The following is a 17,053-nucleotide window of genomic DNA, read 5'->3' as shown; positions in this document are numbered from 1 at the left end:
GGAGGCCTGGCCCCAGAGTCAACATTCATCCAGTACAGTGCTGAATACATGGTGGCTGGGTTACGTCCTGACAAGATGGGACACGTGAGCCGGACTTGATTCCAGGGCCTCCATCAGTCCCCAGGTCTTCTGCCACCCACACCCTCCCGTTCTGAAGCCTGGTGTCCTGGTACCTGAGGAGAGACCTGTAGACAGCCATTCCTGGAGGGGACCAGCAATGATTAGTGTTCCTCGACAGCCACAGGAGGCTGACAGTTGCTGATGGTGTCGGGTCTCTGGACTCCAGGTCCTCTGACCTTGTGACTTTCTCAAAGGCCCCGCTGCCTTTCCTCCACATCTGATGAAACACATCCTTACCGAGGGTATACTATAGCTGAAAGGGCATGCTGTCCACGGTCGGAGCCACACGCCCAGAAGGCTGTCCTCCCCTGCCTGGGCTAAATGAGCTTTCCACGGAGACCAACAAGGTCCTGCTGACCTATCTCCTCCCAGGGCAGGGTCTCCCGGAGACCTAGCTCAGCAGCTCAGAAAGGAAGCCAGGAGACAAGTGTAGTCCCTGAGCAGCAAAAAAAAGGCCCCCAAACTAACATGCCCCCACTCTTAATAAATTCATTTGTCTAGCTAGTTCCAAAACAGACTGCAAAAGCTACAGAGAGCAACAGAGAAACCCTGTCTTGAAAAACTAAAAAAAAAAAAAAATTTCATTTTATTATTTATAATTTGTTTTTAGATTTTTGATTTGCATTTTACGTGTGGACGTATGTCTGTGTACTGCATGTGTGCAGCTCCCAAGGAGGCCATAAGAGAGCTAGACTCATGACAGCTGTGTGGTGCCATGGGGGTGCTAGGAATTGAAACTCAGGCCCTCCAGCAGTCACTGGTCCTCGCTGCTGACTGCAGAGACAGCTCTCCAACACACACTCCATCCACAGAAGGGACAGTTCAGTGGGGAAGATCTCCTGCAGTGAGTTCCCAGCACCCTGTCTGGCAGCTCAAAAATGCCCAGAATGCCAGCTCCAAGGGATCTGATGCCTCTTCTGATCTCTGTGGGAACTGCACTCTGTGAACACAGCCTCATACAAACACACAGAAATTAAAAAAAAAATTAAAAAGAATTTATGGCCAGGTGGTAGTGGCTCACGCCTTTAATCCCAGCACTCAGGAAGCGAAGGCAGGTGGAGCTCTGAGTTCGAGGCCAGTCTGGTCTGCAAAGGGGGTTCTATGACAGCCTGAGCTGAACAAAGAAACCCTGTCTTGTGCCAGGTGGTGGTGGCGCATGCCTTTAAGCCCAGCACTCAGGAGGCAGAGGCAGGCAGATCTCTGTGAGTTCGAGGCCAGCCTGGTCTACAAGAGCTAGTTCCAGGACAGGCTCCAAAGCAACAGAGAAACCTTGTCTCAAAAAAGAAAAAAGAAAGAAAGAAAGAAAGAAAGAAAGAAAGAAAGAAAGAAAGTCAGTCTTGAAACAACAAAATAAATAAATACATACATAAGTAAATAAATAAATAGAACAAGAAAAAAAGAACTTCTGACAAACACTGATGTGGTCTTCTTTAGGAATTAAAAACATGGTTTTTGAAATTGGTTGAGCCTGGGTTAGAACCCCAGCCCTCTACTCTAGGCTGTGTGGTTTTCAACAATTTACTTAACTTCTCTGAATCGGTATAACAAAAACAATAATTCCTACCCTGATGCAAGATACATTAGCCTGGGGCTGGAGAGATGGCTCAGAGGTTAAGAGCACTGACTGCTCTTCCAGAGGTCCTGAGTTCAATTCCCAGCAACCACATGGTGGCTCACAACCATCTGTAATGAGATCTGGCACCCTCTTCTGGCCTGTAGGTATACATGCAGGCAGAGCACTCTATATATAAAATAAATAAATAAAATAAAATGTTTAAAAAAAAAAAAAAGATACATTAGCCTGGCAGCTATTGCTTGCAGCAAGGTCTTACTCCAGTCTGCCTCTGGTGGCACTTGGCTATTCTATTAACACAGTGCTGTGCTCTCCTTACTGTCAGAGACTGTCATCTTCGCAATCATCCATTACACAAGCTCACCGTGTAGGCTCTACACTTGGTCCTCACAGTGGTGCAACAGATAATCCTATTTCTATTCAGTCCTTTCGCAGTACAGGTAGAGAGAGAGGCTGGCTGTAGCCCAAGACAGGGATGCTTCTGGAAGCTCCGAGGATCTGAACTCCCTCTACCTCCTGCCCCAAACACACACGCTAGATGGCTAACTCATTTCTATGGCAGCCCCAAGTGTCCCCTGCCCTCCATCCCCAGGACAAAGGCTCAACTTGGCTTTCATGTCAGCTGTGGTTGGGGAAACCCCTGCTGCCTGCAAAAACCAACTTGACTTTGAAAAGGAAGAGAAGGAAGCCAGAGGGAAGGGAGGCTGGGCCACTCCCTGTGGGGGCAGGTGCTAAGTAACTCTATAAACCCTAGCTAACGATGCAATTGCAACCATAAACAGAGCCTAAGAGAGATCAGGGCCAGAAGCCAGACCCTCAAAGGGCAGCCAGGCTAGAGGGTAGGTCCCCTCCCACCTACTTCCCGGCGTCCAGGAAGTGGGGTGGGGGCAGGTGGCGGCTCCCTGGTGATGGGATGGGCAGACACACTGGACATCCCCCAGCGGTGCTTGAATGAACTCTTCCCTGGCTCACTCCCTGCCCACCTCTTACTGAGTCACCAGGCCATCAGCCCTAAATGCAGTTGGCTCTCTGTGGATTCAATGCTCACGTCAGATGTACCTTGCCTCATTCCATGGGGCCTGGAACCAAGAGACCTGGGTCTCCATCTAGCTCCACCTCCTAGGTGGACAGAGAATTAGCCCTCAGCTCTAACAAGCCCTGTAAAGTGTAAGCCATATCGGCTTCTCTCACGCAGGAGAACCCCAAAACAGACCTGCCCTTCATCACACGCTCTCCTTCCCAACTCTCCTACAACTGAGGCAAGCCTAAAGAAGGGAACCAAAAGAGCCGAGGGAAACTGAGGAACAGTAAAAGCTCCAGAGGCAGCAACCCTTCCCCCTTCCAACTACCTCTCTTGACTGGCGGGTTACTAAGGCTGGCTCTCTCTCCAGACTGGGCGCTGCGGGGGAGTAGAGCCTGGAGACTGGCTCCCCAGCGGGGCACCAAGCAGCTACGATGGGAGCCGGCCATCGAGCCTGACCTCCGCGTCTGGATCTGCCAGTATCTGGCACCTGGCCGCCCTAGAGGAAACTGGAGATCCGCCCCCACCTCACACCCCAACAGTGCCTGGTCTGGGCCAGCGGAATCCAGGCCAGGGAGGGTGTAGGGACCTCAGGCCACGTCCTAGAGGCTCCCCTTCCCTGCTGCATCAAGCAGTCCCTCACTCCCGATCCGTGGAGCCCACTCTTCCCCAGTGAACCGAGCACCCAAGTTTAGTCCTGCAACTGTCACACAGAATAGTCCTCTGCAGGACGAGCGAAAGCTGACGCACGTTGGGGAAGGGCACCGCGGTGAGGGGCAGGCGCAGAATGGAGGGCGGGGGCCGGGGGAGCGCTGGCGCAGACCAGCCCCACCCGGGCGGGCGTCCTCCCTTCCTCTCCAGGGCGCGGGGCTGGGGCGCGCCAGGCGGCTGCGGCGCGAACCTGCTCGCGCAGCCCCGAGCAGCTCCGGGCAGCGGTGCGTGAAGCCAGAACCCAGAGCACGACGGGGGCCGAGGGGCGGGGACCCAGGTGGCATCCGCCAGCTCTCTTCCAGGAGGCGTTGGGCGGAAGAAGCAACGGGGTCCGGAGTTGGGGGTGGGGGAGACGAAGGCACTGACCTGGAGCCCGGGGCGAGCTAGCCTGGGGTTGGACGGCAGAGTGAAGGGGACAAACAGGGGAAAGGGGGCGTATTTTCCGGAATTAGGGACCAAGAGGGTGGCTCAGGGAGGAGGGCAGACAACTGCAAGTTCAAGGAAGCAGAAAGCGAGACGCACAGAAGGTGCAACCCGAGTTAGGGTTCCCTAGGGTGGTGGGATAAGGCGAGAGAAGTTTGCCAGGGACACCAGGGGCTGAAATCAGGGGTGTCTTCTGCAAGAGATCAAGGAGGGAGGGAGGCACAGAGGGAGAGAGAGAGGGATGGGACGTCCACACCATCCCCGGACACAGCAGCCCAGCCCACGGGGCGTGGCGCCTCGCCGGCCCTCCCACTCCCCCGCGACCATCCAGGCTGGGCCTGGCCCCGCCGGCCTTGGTGCTTGCACACCTCCCCGAGCCTCGGACTCCCTCCCCCGAGCCCCCCGCCCCCGCCGTATCGAGGGAGGGGGAGCGAGCCGAGGGCCCCGAGCGTCCCTCAAAACTTATTGCAAGTTTACTCCTGCGCCTCCCGCCCCAGCTCCACTCAGCTTCCCCGGGCCAGGAAGGCCCGTGCCCGCCCCGGCCACTCCCGCTCCGGTTACATAAGGTCGCGGGGAGGCGGCCCCCTACCCGGCCTGAAGGGAGGGGCCCGAGGGGCTCCCCGGCTGACGAGCCGCACCGCTCCGGCCACGCGCTGGGTACCCAGGGCTGCACCGGCTGCGGATGGGTGGCGGTGCAGTGCACCCTGTCCTACTCGTCTGTACCCCCATCCACCCACCCCACCTGTCTCCGGCACCCACAGGATGGAAAGTGCGGAGCTGGCGTTCCCCAGTTCCCCGTGCACCCCTTGCCCCCTAGTCCCGCTCACCTCGCTTTGAAGGTCAATCTGTCCGCCGCCGGCGCCCTGTGGTTCCGGCAACTTGTCTCAAGTTCGGGTGCCCGACCCCCGATCTTCGCCCGCCGCCCGCTTTCGGGCTCCTCAGGCTACGCGCCACCAGCCAGACCCGCCCCGTCCGCCCTTCCCGCCGCCGTCGGCGCCGTCGCCGCTCTCTGCGTCCCGCCCGCGGCTGCCGCCTCCGCTGTCACCTAGCCCCGCGCCCGGCGCTCGGGCTCCGGCTGTCACTCCGCGCCCACTTCCCGCTGAGCCCGGCAGAGGGCAGCACCCGCCCCCTGCGGACCGCCCCCGGAGGCCTCCCGCGGCGCCCGCTGGGAAACGTAGTCCCTGCCGCCGCCGCGCGGGGCTCGCCGGGATTTGCAGTTCTACTCTGCTGGCCGAGGTCCCAAGGAATCAACTTTTGACTTTAAAAGTTTGTCCCCTTTTTCCCTTTTCAGATTTTCTTTCTCCTCTCTATCAGTGGTGTCCCGAGGTAGGATCTACTACTTTATGACATCTTGTGAAAGGACCAATACCAAGCTTCTTTTCCAGGAATGTGAGAAAGATATAGGGTCCCAGGTGGTCCCTCCTGGTTTATGCGAAGGTGTTCACTCTCAGGATTGCCAGCAGCAGACAGAGGAGTTACCTTATCCTTTAGGAACCTCCACTTAGAGACTTTTGACTGCTTTGTTAAATAATAATAATAATTTCTGTTCTACTAATTATTATTATTATTTCAGAAAAGCCAGTATGAAGCAGAACTGTAGCTTCTTTAAAAATACGTGTGCAAATGTATAAAAATAACATATATATTGTTCGTTTGTTTTCGTTGCCAGGATTTCTCTGTGTAGCCTTGGCTGTGCTGGAACTCACTTTGTAGACCAGGCTGGCCTCAGACTCACAGAGATCCTTCTACCTCTGCCTCCCAAGTGCTGGGATTAAAGACCTGCGCCACCACTGCCAGACTTAAAAATGTATTTTTAAATATATATTTAAAACACAGAGGTTAAGAGAAAAAGGCGATCAGGGAAAGTGGAAAGGGTAGGCCCACCAGAGAAACTGGGTGTGGGCTTCTCATTGTTTTTTACAATGGCCAGCTTTCTTGTTTTGGTGATCTCTGAAGTTATCTTCAGACGACTGCTGAGAAACTTAAATAAGATCACAGGATGTTTCCTGGGGTGGACCTGATAGTGTTGTAATTGACCAGGTTAAAGATCATAAAGGAAGTGAGGCTATCTTAACTGTAAATAAAACAGTCTTACTTGTCAGGTTTCCAAACTGTCTTTGGGAGAGCTGAGGCTTGACTCCGGGACACACATGCTCAGGCCTTAAGCCTGGTTTATTGTTGTGTTTACCATTGTTTTATTTTGTTGAGACAGGGACTCACCAAATAACCCTAGCTGGCTCAGAGTTCACTAGTGGATTACGCTGCCCTCGAACTCACAGAGGTCTGCCTGCCTCTGCTTTCCAAGAGCATGTCCCCACTCTGGATTGTCTGTTTAAACACTTAATGAGATGACCTCTGCGTGGGCAGCCCTCACATGAGATGGTCATTATCCTAGAGGTCATGATTCTCAGCTGACAGAAGACTTCATCCAGACTGCAGAATGAGAAGGATACCTTTTCCTCTCAAGTCCCATAATCTCCCCTTCTATCCTGTCTCAGTTTGGATCTTGCCCTTTGTGCCTGCCTGTAAGTATAAGATGGAAGCACATCACCGCCATTTTACTGTTCAGAAGCTTTCCAGTCTCCTTGCTTGTCTCTTCCTCCGAACAGAAGCTCAGAGCACTAAGATAACATTCTTAGCTTTCTTTCCCTGTTGTTTTCTTTTTTCTTTTTTTTTTTTTGGTTTTTCGAGGCAGGGTTTCTATGTGGTTTTGGAGCCTGTCCTGGAACTAGCTCTTGTAGACCAGGCTGGTCTCGAACTCACAGAGATCCGCCTGCCTCTGCCTCCCAAGTGCTGGGATTAAAGGCGTGCGCCACCACTGCCCGGCCCTGTTGTTTTCTTTACTCCCTCTCCCACTGCCTCCTTTTCTCCACACCCCTGCCCTTTTCTTCCCCTTACCTCTCTCCCTCCACCTTACCCTTTATTTTCTTCCTCTTCTTCCTCCTCTTCCCCCCATCATGTGACCCCCATATTTCTGGGGCTTTCTGAGAAACTACTAAGGATGTGCAAGAATAAAGTCTAGAACAACAGACCTCTAACTGAGTTGGCCAGAGAAAGCCAGAGAAAGCCAGGGAAAAAGCTGGCCAGCCTGTCCATAAGCGAGGGGCAACCGTCTCTCCTTCAAACACAAGTCCTCGGATTTAGGAGGTTGGGTAAAAATATGGTCACTTTAACTAAGTCTCAATCTTCTGCAGCCTTCCTAGAAATAAGCATCTTGCTTTTTCAAGGACCCATAACTGTTAGAAATGAACATCCTTCAGAAAATTCTAGTCAAAATGGATTCAAAGCTGAAGAGTCAAACAGGCACATTGCTAGGGGTAATTCCCATGGCTTTGAGGTCCACGGAGTCTGGGGTGTGGTTCAGCAGGGTGTTTCCCATTTGCCCTTCAGTACAAGCCCTGCTCCCATCATGTCTTCAGAGGGAATCTGAGAAGAGGCTCTAGACTCTGAAGGGTGCAGCTTATGTCCAAGCCTGGCTTCAAACTCTGCTTCACTTAGCATCTCAATGACCCACCGGGAAACCTCGTGGCCACTGAGGTCAGTCGAAGGGGAACTTGCCATGATCCCCACTCCCACAGTCCCAAAGACCCAGTAGTCTGAGTCACAACTTTACCCAGCTTCCCCACCCCACACATACCATACACATACCACAACAGGCTGGTCAATGTGAAGAACTATTTATTATCAGAGAAAGTGTAGGATACAGAAAGGGAAGGTTGGAGGCAGAGGGCAAGGACAGAGGGTACTCCTCACAAGTTGGGGGAGATTGAGAGGAGGAAGGGCATAGGGTCTAGATGGCAAGTCTAGACAGCAGTGGCAAAGCCCACCTTCTTGTTGCCCATGTCAAAGACAGCGTAGTAAGACCTGAGGAAGACATCCCCAAGGATCCAGAAGGGCTGGCCATCTTCAGAGGTCAGAGGGGTGCTCTCAAGGCCTACCATGCAGTAGCCATCCTCCTGTTCAACAGAAGACAGCATTCTCTCACACGCTCATGGGCGAACTGAACTTCAGCAACTGAATGACTCAAGACTGCCCAGGGGCTCATGGAACAGCTGCCCCTCCACAGCAAGGGCTTTTGGGGCTCGGGGAGAGAGGGTGCTCTTTCCCCAATAGCTGACTTCCGGTTGCCATGGTTCTACGGAGTGGAGGGCTTCCTCCTCAGACTACCTTCCCCCTGCTCCTGGCCTGCAACAGGTCAGCCTGACAGTTAAGCCTCAAACCTCTGCATAGCTGTTCTAGACCACTCTAGATCCCAGCGGCTCTGCCCATAGGAATGAGACCTTACCTGAAGGATGTAGGAAGAGGGTGACAGGGGGAACTCGACACCATTGAGGACAAAGTTGAAGGTAGGCAGGCTACTGACGCTGTCACAGCTCACAAAATACTGCAGAAAGGAACACGGTCCATGCCGATATGTCTCACTTAGAACTGTATCCAACATGCCTGCCACCTCAGCACCGTAGGCCTGTACCCCATCACGCCTGCCACCTCGCACCCTAAACCCTAGATCCACACCCCAGTCTGCTTTATATTGGGGTACACAACTCCAAGGCAATGCTGACTCAACTACTATGAACATTCAGTAGCATTGGCACAGGTGGGGAGGGGTTCGAGGAACCCTGAGGAGCCCACTACCCTAAAGCTTTGCTCCTGACTGAATTTCCACTATGAGAGAATGTGGATTGTTGCCTTTCTTGCAAGTGCCCTTTAACATACATTTCTGTAGAACATGGAAACCATCAGTTTCCCCAGAACTAGGAGAATGTCTTGAGTAGTCAAGCTCTCCACTGGCCTTAGGGTGGAGAGAGCAGGAGAGAGCCTGACCCTGTGGGGGTGAGGACATGTGGACCACAGAGCTGTCCCTTGTCACTCATCTGCTCGGTCCCGCTTTCTAGTCATTTTCTCCAACCCTAAAGGCCAGGCAGTGTTTACTCCATATTCCAAGGTGACTTCAGCTCAGAAGAGTCTTGCTTTGCCCTATTTCTTCAGCTCCAGCCTCCAGGTCTCCACCCTGCCAGGGCCGCTACCCACTAGTGCCCTCCATAGCTAAAAGCCTGGAGGCCAAGAATTCAGCTAGCTTTGATTTCCCAAAGAGAAGCTGTAAGTGGCACACACAGTCCTGCCACCCCATACGATGGCCATTCCTGAGGGAGGGGGAGCCCTGCCTACCGTACTCACCTCTCCATATTCTTCCTCAGCTCCTATGGCCTCCAGAAAGTCACTCAGGTACTGAGAGGGCATGGTGAGGAGAGAGGTGCCAGTGTCTACAATGCCCTGGCAGCCCTGGGAGCACCAGCCAGAGGTGGTTCCACCAATAAGGAAGCTGAATGGTAAGAAGATAGCAGCCTCAGTTCCCACCTGTTCAGGGCAGGCAGAGGGGGCCCCCCACCACAGTGACACAGGGGGCTGCACACAGAGACAAGCCATCAATGAGGAAGGTAAGGGGACCCCACTTCATATCACCCTAGAGTCTCTTCAAAGCCATATGAATGGCCGTTGAACCTATTTCCAAAGTTTCAAGGAAGGCTGTAAACACAGCGAAAGCCAGAGCCACTGGTTGCTGCAAGGACTTTGAAACACACTCAGTCTCTAACCTGTGGCGTTGGACTACAGGGGACCTCATGATTGAGATTTTATGTGTTGCCCCTCTTCTGCAGATTTAGCTCGACTCTGATGCTCCTGCATAGGTTAGCTGTGACTCCGGGGCATGGCCTATCTTAAAGTCCTCTCCCACCCATCCCCACCAGCAGTGCCTGGATGAATGGACGGTTTATAGTGTTTGGAGGTGCAAGCAGAGAAGACCCCACTGCAGACTCACTCATCGATGCTGATCTGCCAGTAGAGGTCCTGGGTGACGGGAATCCAGGTGAGCTCCCCAGTGTAGAGGTTCTTGTCCACACCTCCAAAAACAATCTGTCCGCCATCAGATCCCTCCTGGCTACAGAAGACAAAAGGAAGGATCAGGAATGAACAGCATCCTGTGGTGAATTAGCCATCTTCAGAAAACAGCTCCCAACCTCACTTCACATTGAGGCTCCCTACAGATGAGCTAGGTCTCCTCAGACTGAGGCTCCCTGTGGACAGGTCCCCTCAGACTGGGGCTCCCTGCAGATGAGCTAGGTCTCCCTCAGACTGAGGCTTCCTGAGGACAGTCTGTGTTTTCCTCAGATTGGGTCTTCCTGTAGATAGGATGTGTTTCCCCAGATGAGCTACCTGTGTGGGCCTCTCAAAATCTCCAGTGCTTCAGCCTCTGGAGTGATGCTGTCCCATAGAGTCCCAGCCCCTCTTAGCAGGCAGCTAGGTGGGCCCCACCCATTGGAGAAGGAGCAAAGCAGGGATGGATGGAGCTCCCAAAGGTGACATGCAGAGTAATTGTAAGCAGAAGCAAAAAACAAGTCTGTAGGGCCTGTGACAGTGAAGGTGCCAATGTCAGAGTCGGGCCCTTAAGTCACAGTGAGTGTATGCACATTCTAGAAGGTGGCCAACTCTGGGAAAAAAAGAGAGAAACCTGAGGCCCAGGCGAGGCCTGCTTGTGTTTGCTGGAAAGATAACAACAGGTTAGAGGTTAACCCCGGGCCAAGCCCCAAAGACTCCAGGACCAGCTGGGACAGCAGATCAAAGGGGATGAAGCAAGAGATTACTATACAAAAGAGATACACAGTGGAAAATCTCAGCCAGAGAGGGACCTGGGGGGGGGGGACACAGAGCTGACCCAGGAAGAGCTAGAATAAAAGCCACGCCCAGATCTGAGCTGGACATAGAGAGCTTGTCACAGCCAAGGAACACAAAGAACACCTGCATGGGCTGGCAGGTTGGCTCAGCAAATAAGGTGCTTGTGGCTAAGCCTGGCAAGCTGAGCGCCATCTTTGAGACCCACACAGTGAAAGAGGAGAACCAGCTCCTGCAAGTTGTCCTCTGACCTCTACAGGTTCGCTGTGGCGTGTACCCCGACCCCTGCTCTAACACAAATAAATAAATGTTGAAAAAAATAGGAGTGGACAGGAAACAGATGCGGGGTGGGGAGTGCAAGATTCCAGAGCTGGAAAGGAAGGCGCGGCTGGGACAGGGGTGGGCGAAGCACTCAGCCCACAAGCTTCTGAGCCACAGTTGGGCAGTGGAAGGCAGAGAAATTCCTAAGTGGTCACTTACCTGCCCAGGTAGACACCAAAGAGGGGCTGGGAGAGAGCGCCCTCCTTCAACAAGCCCTGCATGGCGGTGGTGGCACCACCGGCAGACAGGCCGGGGAAGGCCAGGCCCATGATGCCATCGAAGTCTGCATAGACGAAATCGGTGCCGGGTTCGTTCTCGCTCAGGCCAAACTCCTGGTTGGGGACCTTAATGCCTTGGACCTGGGGCAGAGGTTAAAATAGAGAGATAGTGACACACCAGATGGACCTACCTCGATCCCCCACCGCTCCCCAGAGACAACTCTTGTTCCTCTCTCCTTGCCTCAGTTCCCCCTACAGCCATCGTCCCTCCTGAGAATCAGGAGCATCACTGCATGGTCCCTGCCCCACCCCTCTCCTCTGAAGAGCTATCTTCTTGCAGGGAAGTGGCCACAACCAAAGGGTTCATCGTGGCTTTCTTAGCCATCCTGACAGAACGACCACCGTCAGCAAGCGTCCGCATCGTGGATGGACAAGGTCTCGTGCTGACTTCCCATCCTATGAGCTTTTCCGCCATGTTTCAGGGGCTTTGTTAAGGCCCTCATCTCCCTCTCACCCCGACCCAGGGGCAGGAAGTCGCACTCACGGTCAGAGTGTCATAGCCAAAGAAGCCAGTAAGGCTGCCGGTGCCGTACTGCAGGGAGAAGGTCTGTCCTTCCGTGTAGTAGGTAGAGGACTTGCTAGGATTGTAGCGGGTGTGGGTGGCTGCAGGGGAGGTATGACATAGAGGTCAGATTGTTGAGTGGAGGGGGCTTCTTCCTCAGCCTGTGCTTAAAACCGGGGCTTCAAGCCGGGCGGTGGTGGCGCACGCCTTTAATCCCAGCACTCGGGAGGCAGAGGCAGGAGGATCTCTGTGAGTTCGAGGCCAGCCTGGTCTACAAGAGCTAGTTCCAGGACAGGAACCAAAAGCTACGGAGAAACCCTGTCTCGAAAACTCAAAAAAAAAAAAAAAAAAAAAACAACCGGGGCTTCAGCATCCCCTGTTCGTGACAGCAAGGAGTGATCAGCTGAGGCTCCTGCCTTTGAATTACCCATGACCTGAAAGCCCCCTGTGATTTTTAGGGTAAGCTCTGGGACTTTGGTGTCTCTGGGCAGGGTTGGCTGGACTTAATCTCCATTGTCCTAGGTCCCAGAAAAGCCCTAGCACAGATGGATTGCTCATCCACCGTCGGAGCAAATGGGCCACTAAGCACCTCTCATTCCACAGCCTCCAACCCTTCAAGAACTTGGTCGTTCCAAGATCCAGAGGCAGCATGAGATATAGCCAAAGAGAGACCTCTTGGACCAGAGATAATAGGATCCCAAGGCTCAGGCAGGGACAAAAGCAGCATTACAAAATGCCTGCCCAAATTCTATCTGCCTGACAAAGTACAGCAGGACAAGGCCACATCCATTGTTCCAGCCCATCCTTTAGACACGCCTGACGCCGATGTGGGGTGAATAGAAGGCAGAACTGACTGCCGTGAAGCGAGTGGAGATGATCCACAAGAAAAAGGATGCTATTGTCCTGGTCACCAGGATGGGTGGGACGGAAGAAAATGGAGTGGGCGAGGAGGGCTGGCATAGATGAACGCATATTTGCTGCTTAGCAGAAAAGGCAAAAGAGCCACCAAGCTGCAGGGCCAGCCTCTTTGACAAGGCTTGGATATGTCATGTGACTGAAAATACCACCATCTTCTCCAGGGATGGATTTCCCCCAGCCTCCCTTTCCTGCCCACCCAGCACTCACTGCAGGCCTCGCTCTGGCAGTAGACAGAAGGCACCCACAGGTTGGAGGAGCCAGTGTCGAAAAGGACCAAGAAGTTCTGGGGTGGAGTTCCGATGCTGATCTCACCAAAGTAGGCAGCCTGATAAGGGAGAGGGAATATCACGGGTAGACTGGTTAGTCTGAGGGATCTAGGGGCTCCGCAACTCCGCAGGTACACGGGAAAGGACCCAGATGCTGCCCTCCAAACCACACTAAAGCCAGTGGCCTTAGCCTTCCCTGGAAATCTGCCCCAAACCTAAGGATGCTCAGTCTGTGTTGAACAGGGCAGTCATCAAGCTCTCTGAGGGCTGCAAGGTCAGTAAGGACCCCGCCCCAAGCTCTTCCAACAGTGCATCCCAGGATGGGAAGACAGGGAACCCTCAGCTTTGGCAGCAGGGATAGTGGTGTTAAGACTTACGTCCATGTAGGCTATGGGCTCGTAGAGTACGCTGAAGTCACCGAAGTTGCCAAAGCGGTACTTCAGGCCAGGATCATACTTGTGCTTTTTCAGGAAATCATTGAGCACACCCTTTTCCCTCATGGTCTCTCGGATGGTCTTCATCCTCTTCAGGGGGACCCTGCAAAAGGCTGTGTGTCGGGTGGGAGCCTCCCTCCTTCCTTTCTCCTTCTACACTCCCCCTCCCCACCTCTGGCCTCTGTCTCTCTCTGTCTCCCCCTCCCTCTCTCCTGTACCTCAATCTCTCTGACGCCCTGCCCCACCCATGCCCACTGTTTGTATCTGTCTGTCTCCCCATCTCTCTGTCTTGATTTCTTTCCAGCTTTTTCTCCCTTTATCTTTTCCTTCTCCTTTCCTCTTGTTCTCAAACTCCTTCTTAATGTTTGTTCTGAGATTTAGAATCTCATCAACTTCATCCTCATCCACCTTCACCCCACATGAAAGTACCCCTGCTATCCAGGCCCCCTGCTCTGATATACGCTGGAATTCCCTCCCAAGAAGGGGAGGGTGACTTGGAGAACTATCCTTGTTAGAATCAGTGTCTATGCTTTTGAGATAGGGTCTCATGTGTCTCTGGTTAGTCTCAAACGGAATCCTTATCAAAGAGCGGCCTCTAACTTCTGATCCTTCTGCCTCTGCCTCCCAAGCATGCACCACCACACCTGGTTTATAGAGAGCTGGGGACCGAAGTCAGGGCATCACACAAGCCCTCTACCCAGCGAGCCCCATCCCAACCACTCTGGCACATGTTTAGAGGTGCCAGAGAAAGCAGATACACCTCAAAGGATTCCTTCCTATGGTGGCCCTCTGCCACCCAGCACTGACTGAGGTGACCCAGCATTGTGTGAGGGGAACTGTACTAACCCTACCTCCAGCCCAGGGACATCTCTGTGCCTCCCCGGACAGTCCTTCGGGAAAGTGGCTTGGGAGTTCCAGAGTTGGAACTTAGGCGCCGCAGCTTCTGCCCATGTCACCATAAGCATGATCTAAGAGCTGCTGGCTGCCACCTCCCAGGGACCTCTGAGATTCACCTGCTTGCTCTGCAACTCAGAATTCCTTTTCCTTTTACTTCTTTCTCCGTCTTAAATCCTCATTCTCTTAGGACTCTAGGACATTTCAGAGTATCTCTGCTAACCCCTTCACAAGAGCCACACCAACCACCTCTGCGGAGTTTGCAGAAGTTTTTGGGAGGAGCTGGCTTTTCACCCGGGAAACTACCAGGTAGCAGCCCTGGTATGACGGCTCAGCAGGTAAAGGCGCTTGCTGCCAACCTGTCGACCTGAGTTCAGCTCCTAGAACCCATGTGGTAGGAGAGAAGTGACTCCTGCTGTCTTCCTCTGACCTCCACATGTATTCAATGGCACTGATACACTCACAGTCTCCTCCCATACACAAACTAACTGAGTCATAATTTGAAAAAACAAAGTATGAGGTGCCGACTATAGATACTCAAGCCCATGGGAATTATCCATAACCTCCATGAATACTCCCTCTGCTTTTAAATTATCTCTAGGTTACCATGAAGACCCAGTAAAGGACTGGGTAGTTGTGGTAGGCATGGTTCAGCAGTTAAAGGCACTGTTCGCGTTTCCAGAGGAGCAGGGTTCAATTTTCAGCACCCACAACCAGCTGTAATTCCAGTCCCAGGGGATCTGACACCCTTGTCTGGCCTCCACAGGCTCCAGGCACCTGGCCCCCACTTAAGGCTCTCTGAGTCTGTAGTCCACGTACAGTCTTACCTGATCAAAGCTGCCTCCAAGAGAGGGAGGCAGAGCAAGGCTACGACCATCCACTTCATGATGCTGACTCGAAGCTGGTCTCACAGGATAAACCACTTCGAGCTCAACCGTTGTGGTAGAGTGAAGTCCTGAGTGTGCTCCTTCCTTTTATACACCCAGGAGCTAGCCCGGCCCCTGCCTCCCAGCCCTGGGTAAGCATGACCCCCCAAGCTGTGCGGCCCCCCGGACTCTGCGTATCAATGGTTTCTGTGTGTTTTTCCTTCTGGAGCATGACCACAACACTTTTCATCTTATTGACTTTCTATTGCAGCAGGGACGGCCAGAAGGCGCGCGATAAGAGGGAACAAAGTGGCCGCACCATGGAGGGGCAAAGATTACAACTCTGGGAACCAGACGCACAATATGGGCATTTGTGGGTGAGGACCTGAGTGAGGGACCAGGGGCCTGATGGTTGGTTCCTCAAGCTTGGCACTAGTAACACTTGGAAGGAAAGAATTCTCTGTTCTGGGCATGGCTCTGTCCTCTGTAGGGTACTAGCAGTAGCCCATCTGCCCACTAAGTGCCAGGAGCAATCCCCCAGTTGTAGCCACCGAAATGTCTCCAGGCATTAGTGGTTTCCCCTTGGGGACAAGTCCCTGAGAGCTGCCATTGTACCTACAAGTGACATACTTGGAGATCCAACTTAAGTCCTGCCTCCCAGTAGACCTTAAACCTCTGGGAGCTGGAGTTCAGGGTGTCTGGGGACTCAGGAATCAGGCTGCTGGCTATGATCATAGTGGCAACAGTGGCCATGTAGGCAGTGCTGATGCTGAGGCCAGTACTAGGGATGAAGTCAGAATGGAGTGGTGGCTTTGGACTCCTGTCCCAATGCAGCAGCACAGACTCATTCACAGGGGACGGTCACAGCACCTCTGGATGTCTGAACCAGAACAGATACCCAGAGCAAGATGTGAGCAGAGGGGCCAAACTGCCCCTCGCTGCTTCCCTCCTTGTCTCTCCTCCCTCCCCATTGCTACCTGGGGTTTTATTTGGCTGGGGATTTGGGGGTTGAGACCAGGGTCTTGTATGTGCTAGCCAACTACCACTGAGCTATACCCTAGCCCATCTGTGGGCATATGCATGCGGTGGATGCGCGTTCACTTGTGTGTGCACATGTGGTGGATGCGTGTTCACTTGTGTGTGTACATGCAGTCATCTCTGCAGGCACACGTGGAGGCCAGGGGCTGATGTCTGAATGGCTTCTTTGCTTATCCACCTTATTTTCTAAGTTTTCAAATGAATTGTGATGTTTTTACACTGTGAGAAAGAGAGGAGGAAAGAGGGAGGTGCTCATGTGTCATCGTTATCAGAGTTTTTTCTCTCTTTCCACCATGGAAGTCCTGGGGATGGAGCTCAGGCTTGATGGCTTGATGGCTCCTTTACCCACCGAGCCATTTTTCTCTACCTTATTATGTTGGCATCTCTCACTGAATCCATCTAGACTGAAGGCTAGTGAGCCCCTGGACCACACCTGCCTCTGTCCTCCAGTGCCAGGTTATAGATGCCACTTTACCTTGCCCTTTTCATGGGTGATGCGGATCTATCAAGTCCCCATGGTTGCACAATCAGGCTATTTTTATTTATAATTCTTTTCTTTTCTTTTTTTTATTTAGAATCCAGGTCTCACACTGTAGCCCAGGTTGGCCAGGAACTCACTATGTAGTTCGGGTTGGCCCGGAATTCTCAATCTTTCTGCCCTATCTTCCCAAGTTCAGGAATTATAGGCATGAGCTACTGTGACTGGGTATTTGTGTTTTTGAGACAAACACTTGCTAAATTACACAGGCTAGACTTGAACTCACACTGTAGCCTAGACAGGTCTTGAACTTGTCAACGTCCTGCCTCAGCTCTAGGTAGGTAGGATAATAGGCCCTATACCACCTTAAAGATAGGCCAGACACCCTCTATCTTTAAGGCTTCAAAACCTTCCTCTGTCTCTCCCAAGTCCTTACTCAGCTCCACTAACCTCGCTCTCCATCCCTCCACAACATCCCCACAACTTGTGTTAGCTAGGACACCAGCCTGGCCACCGACAAGCTCACTATTCGGAGTAAGTG

At 53.0% G+C, this 17,053-nt stretch overlaps 2 protein-coding genes across 2 annotated transcripts in view; both read right to left on the bottom strand.

The window, feature by feature from the left end:
- The window catches only part of Tfeb (transcription factor EB), a 53,444-nt gene extending 48,583 nt beyond the window's left edge, over positions 1-4,861 (bottom strand). Inside the window, exon 1 of the mRNA XM_075980900.1 lies at positions 4,676-4,861. The gene's annotated coding sequence lies outside the window, so the exon portion shown is untranslated. The remainder of the gene's footprint in view (positions 1-4,675) is intronic.
- Positions 4,862-7,555: 2,694 nt separating this feature from the next.
- Pgc (progastricsin) lies at positions 7,556-15,029 on the bottom strand. The gene is made up of 9 exons (XM_075978935.1): positions 14,958-15,029; positions 13,180-13,339; positions 12,744-12,861; positions 11,601-11,719; positions 10,998-11,197; positions 9,667-9,786; positions 9,027-9,171; positions 8,134-8,232; positions 7,556-7,804 (listed from the first exon to the last, which is right to left on the bottom strand). Exons 1-9 carry the CDS (start codon positions 15,014-15,016, stop codon positions 7,652-7,654), a joined length of 1,173 nt encoding a protein of 390 aa, XP_075835050.1. The 5' UTR covers positions 15,017-15,029; the 3' UTR covers positions 7,556-7,651.
- Positions 15,030-17,053: the final 2,024 nt, after the last annotated feature.

The sequence above is a fragment of the Microtus pennsylvanicus genome, chromosome 7 (genome assembly GCF_037038515.1).
Source record: "Microtus pennsylvanicus isolate mMicPen1 chromosome 7, mMicPen1.hap1, whole genome shotgun sequence".
Classification (NCBI taxonomy): Eukaryota; Metazoa; Chordata; class Mammalia; order Rodentia; family Cricetidae; genus Microtus; species Microtus pennsylvanicus.
The sequence above is the reverse complement of the archived record's forward strand: the minus strand, read 5'-3'. Positions and strand labels throughout refer to the sequence as shown.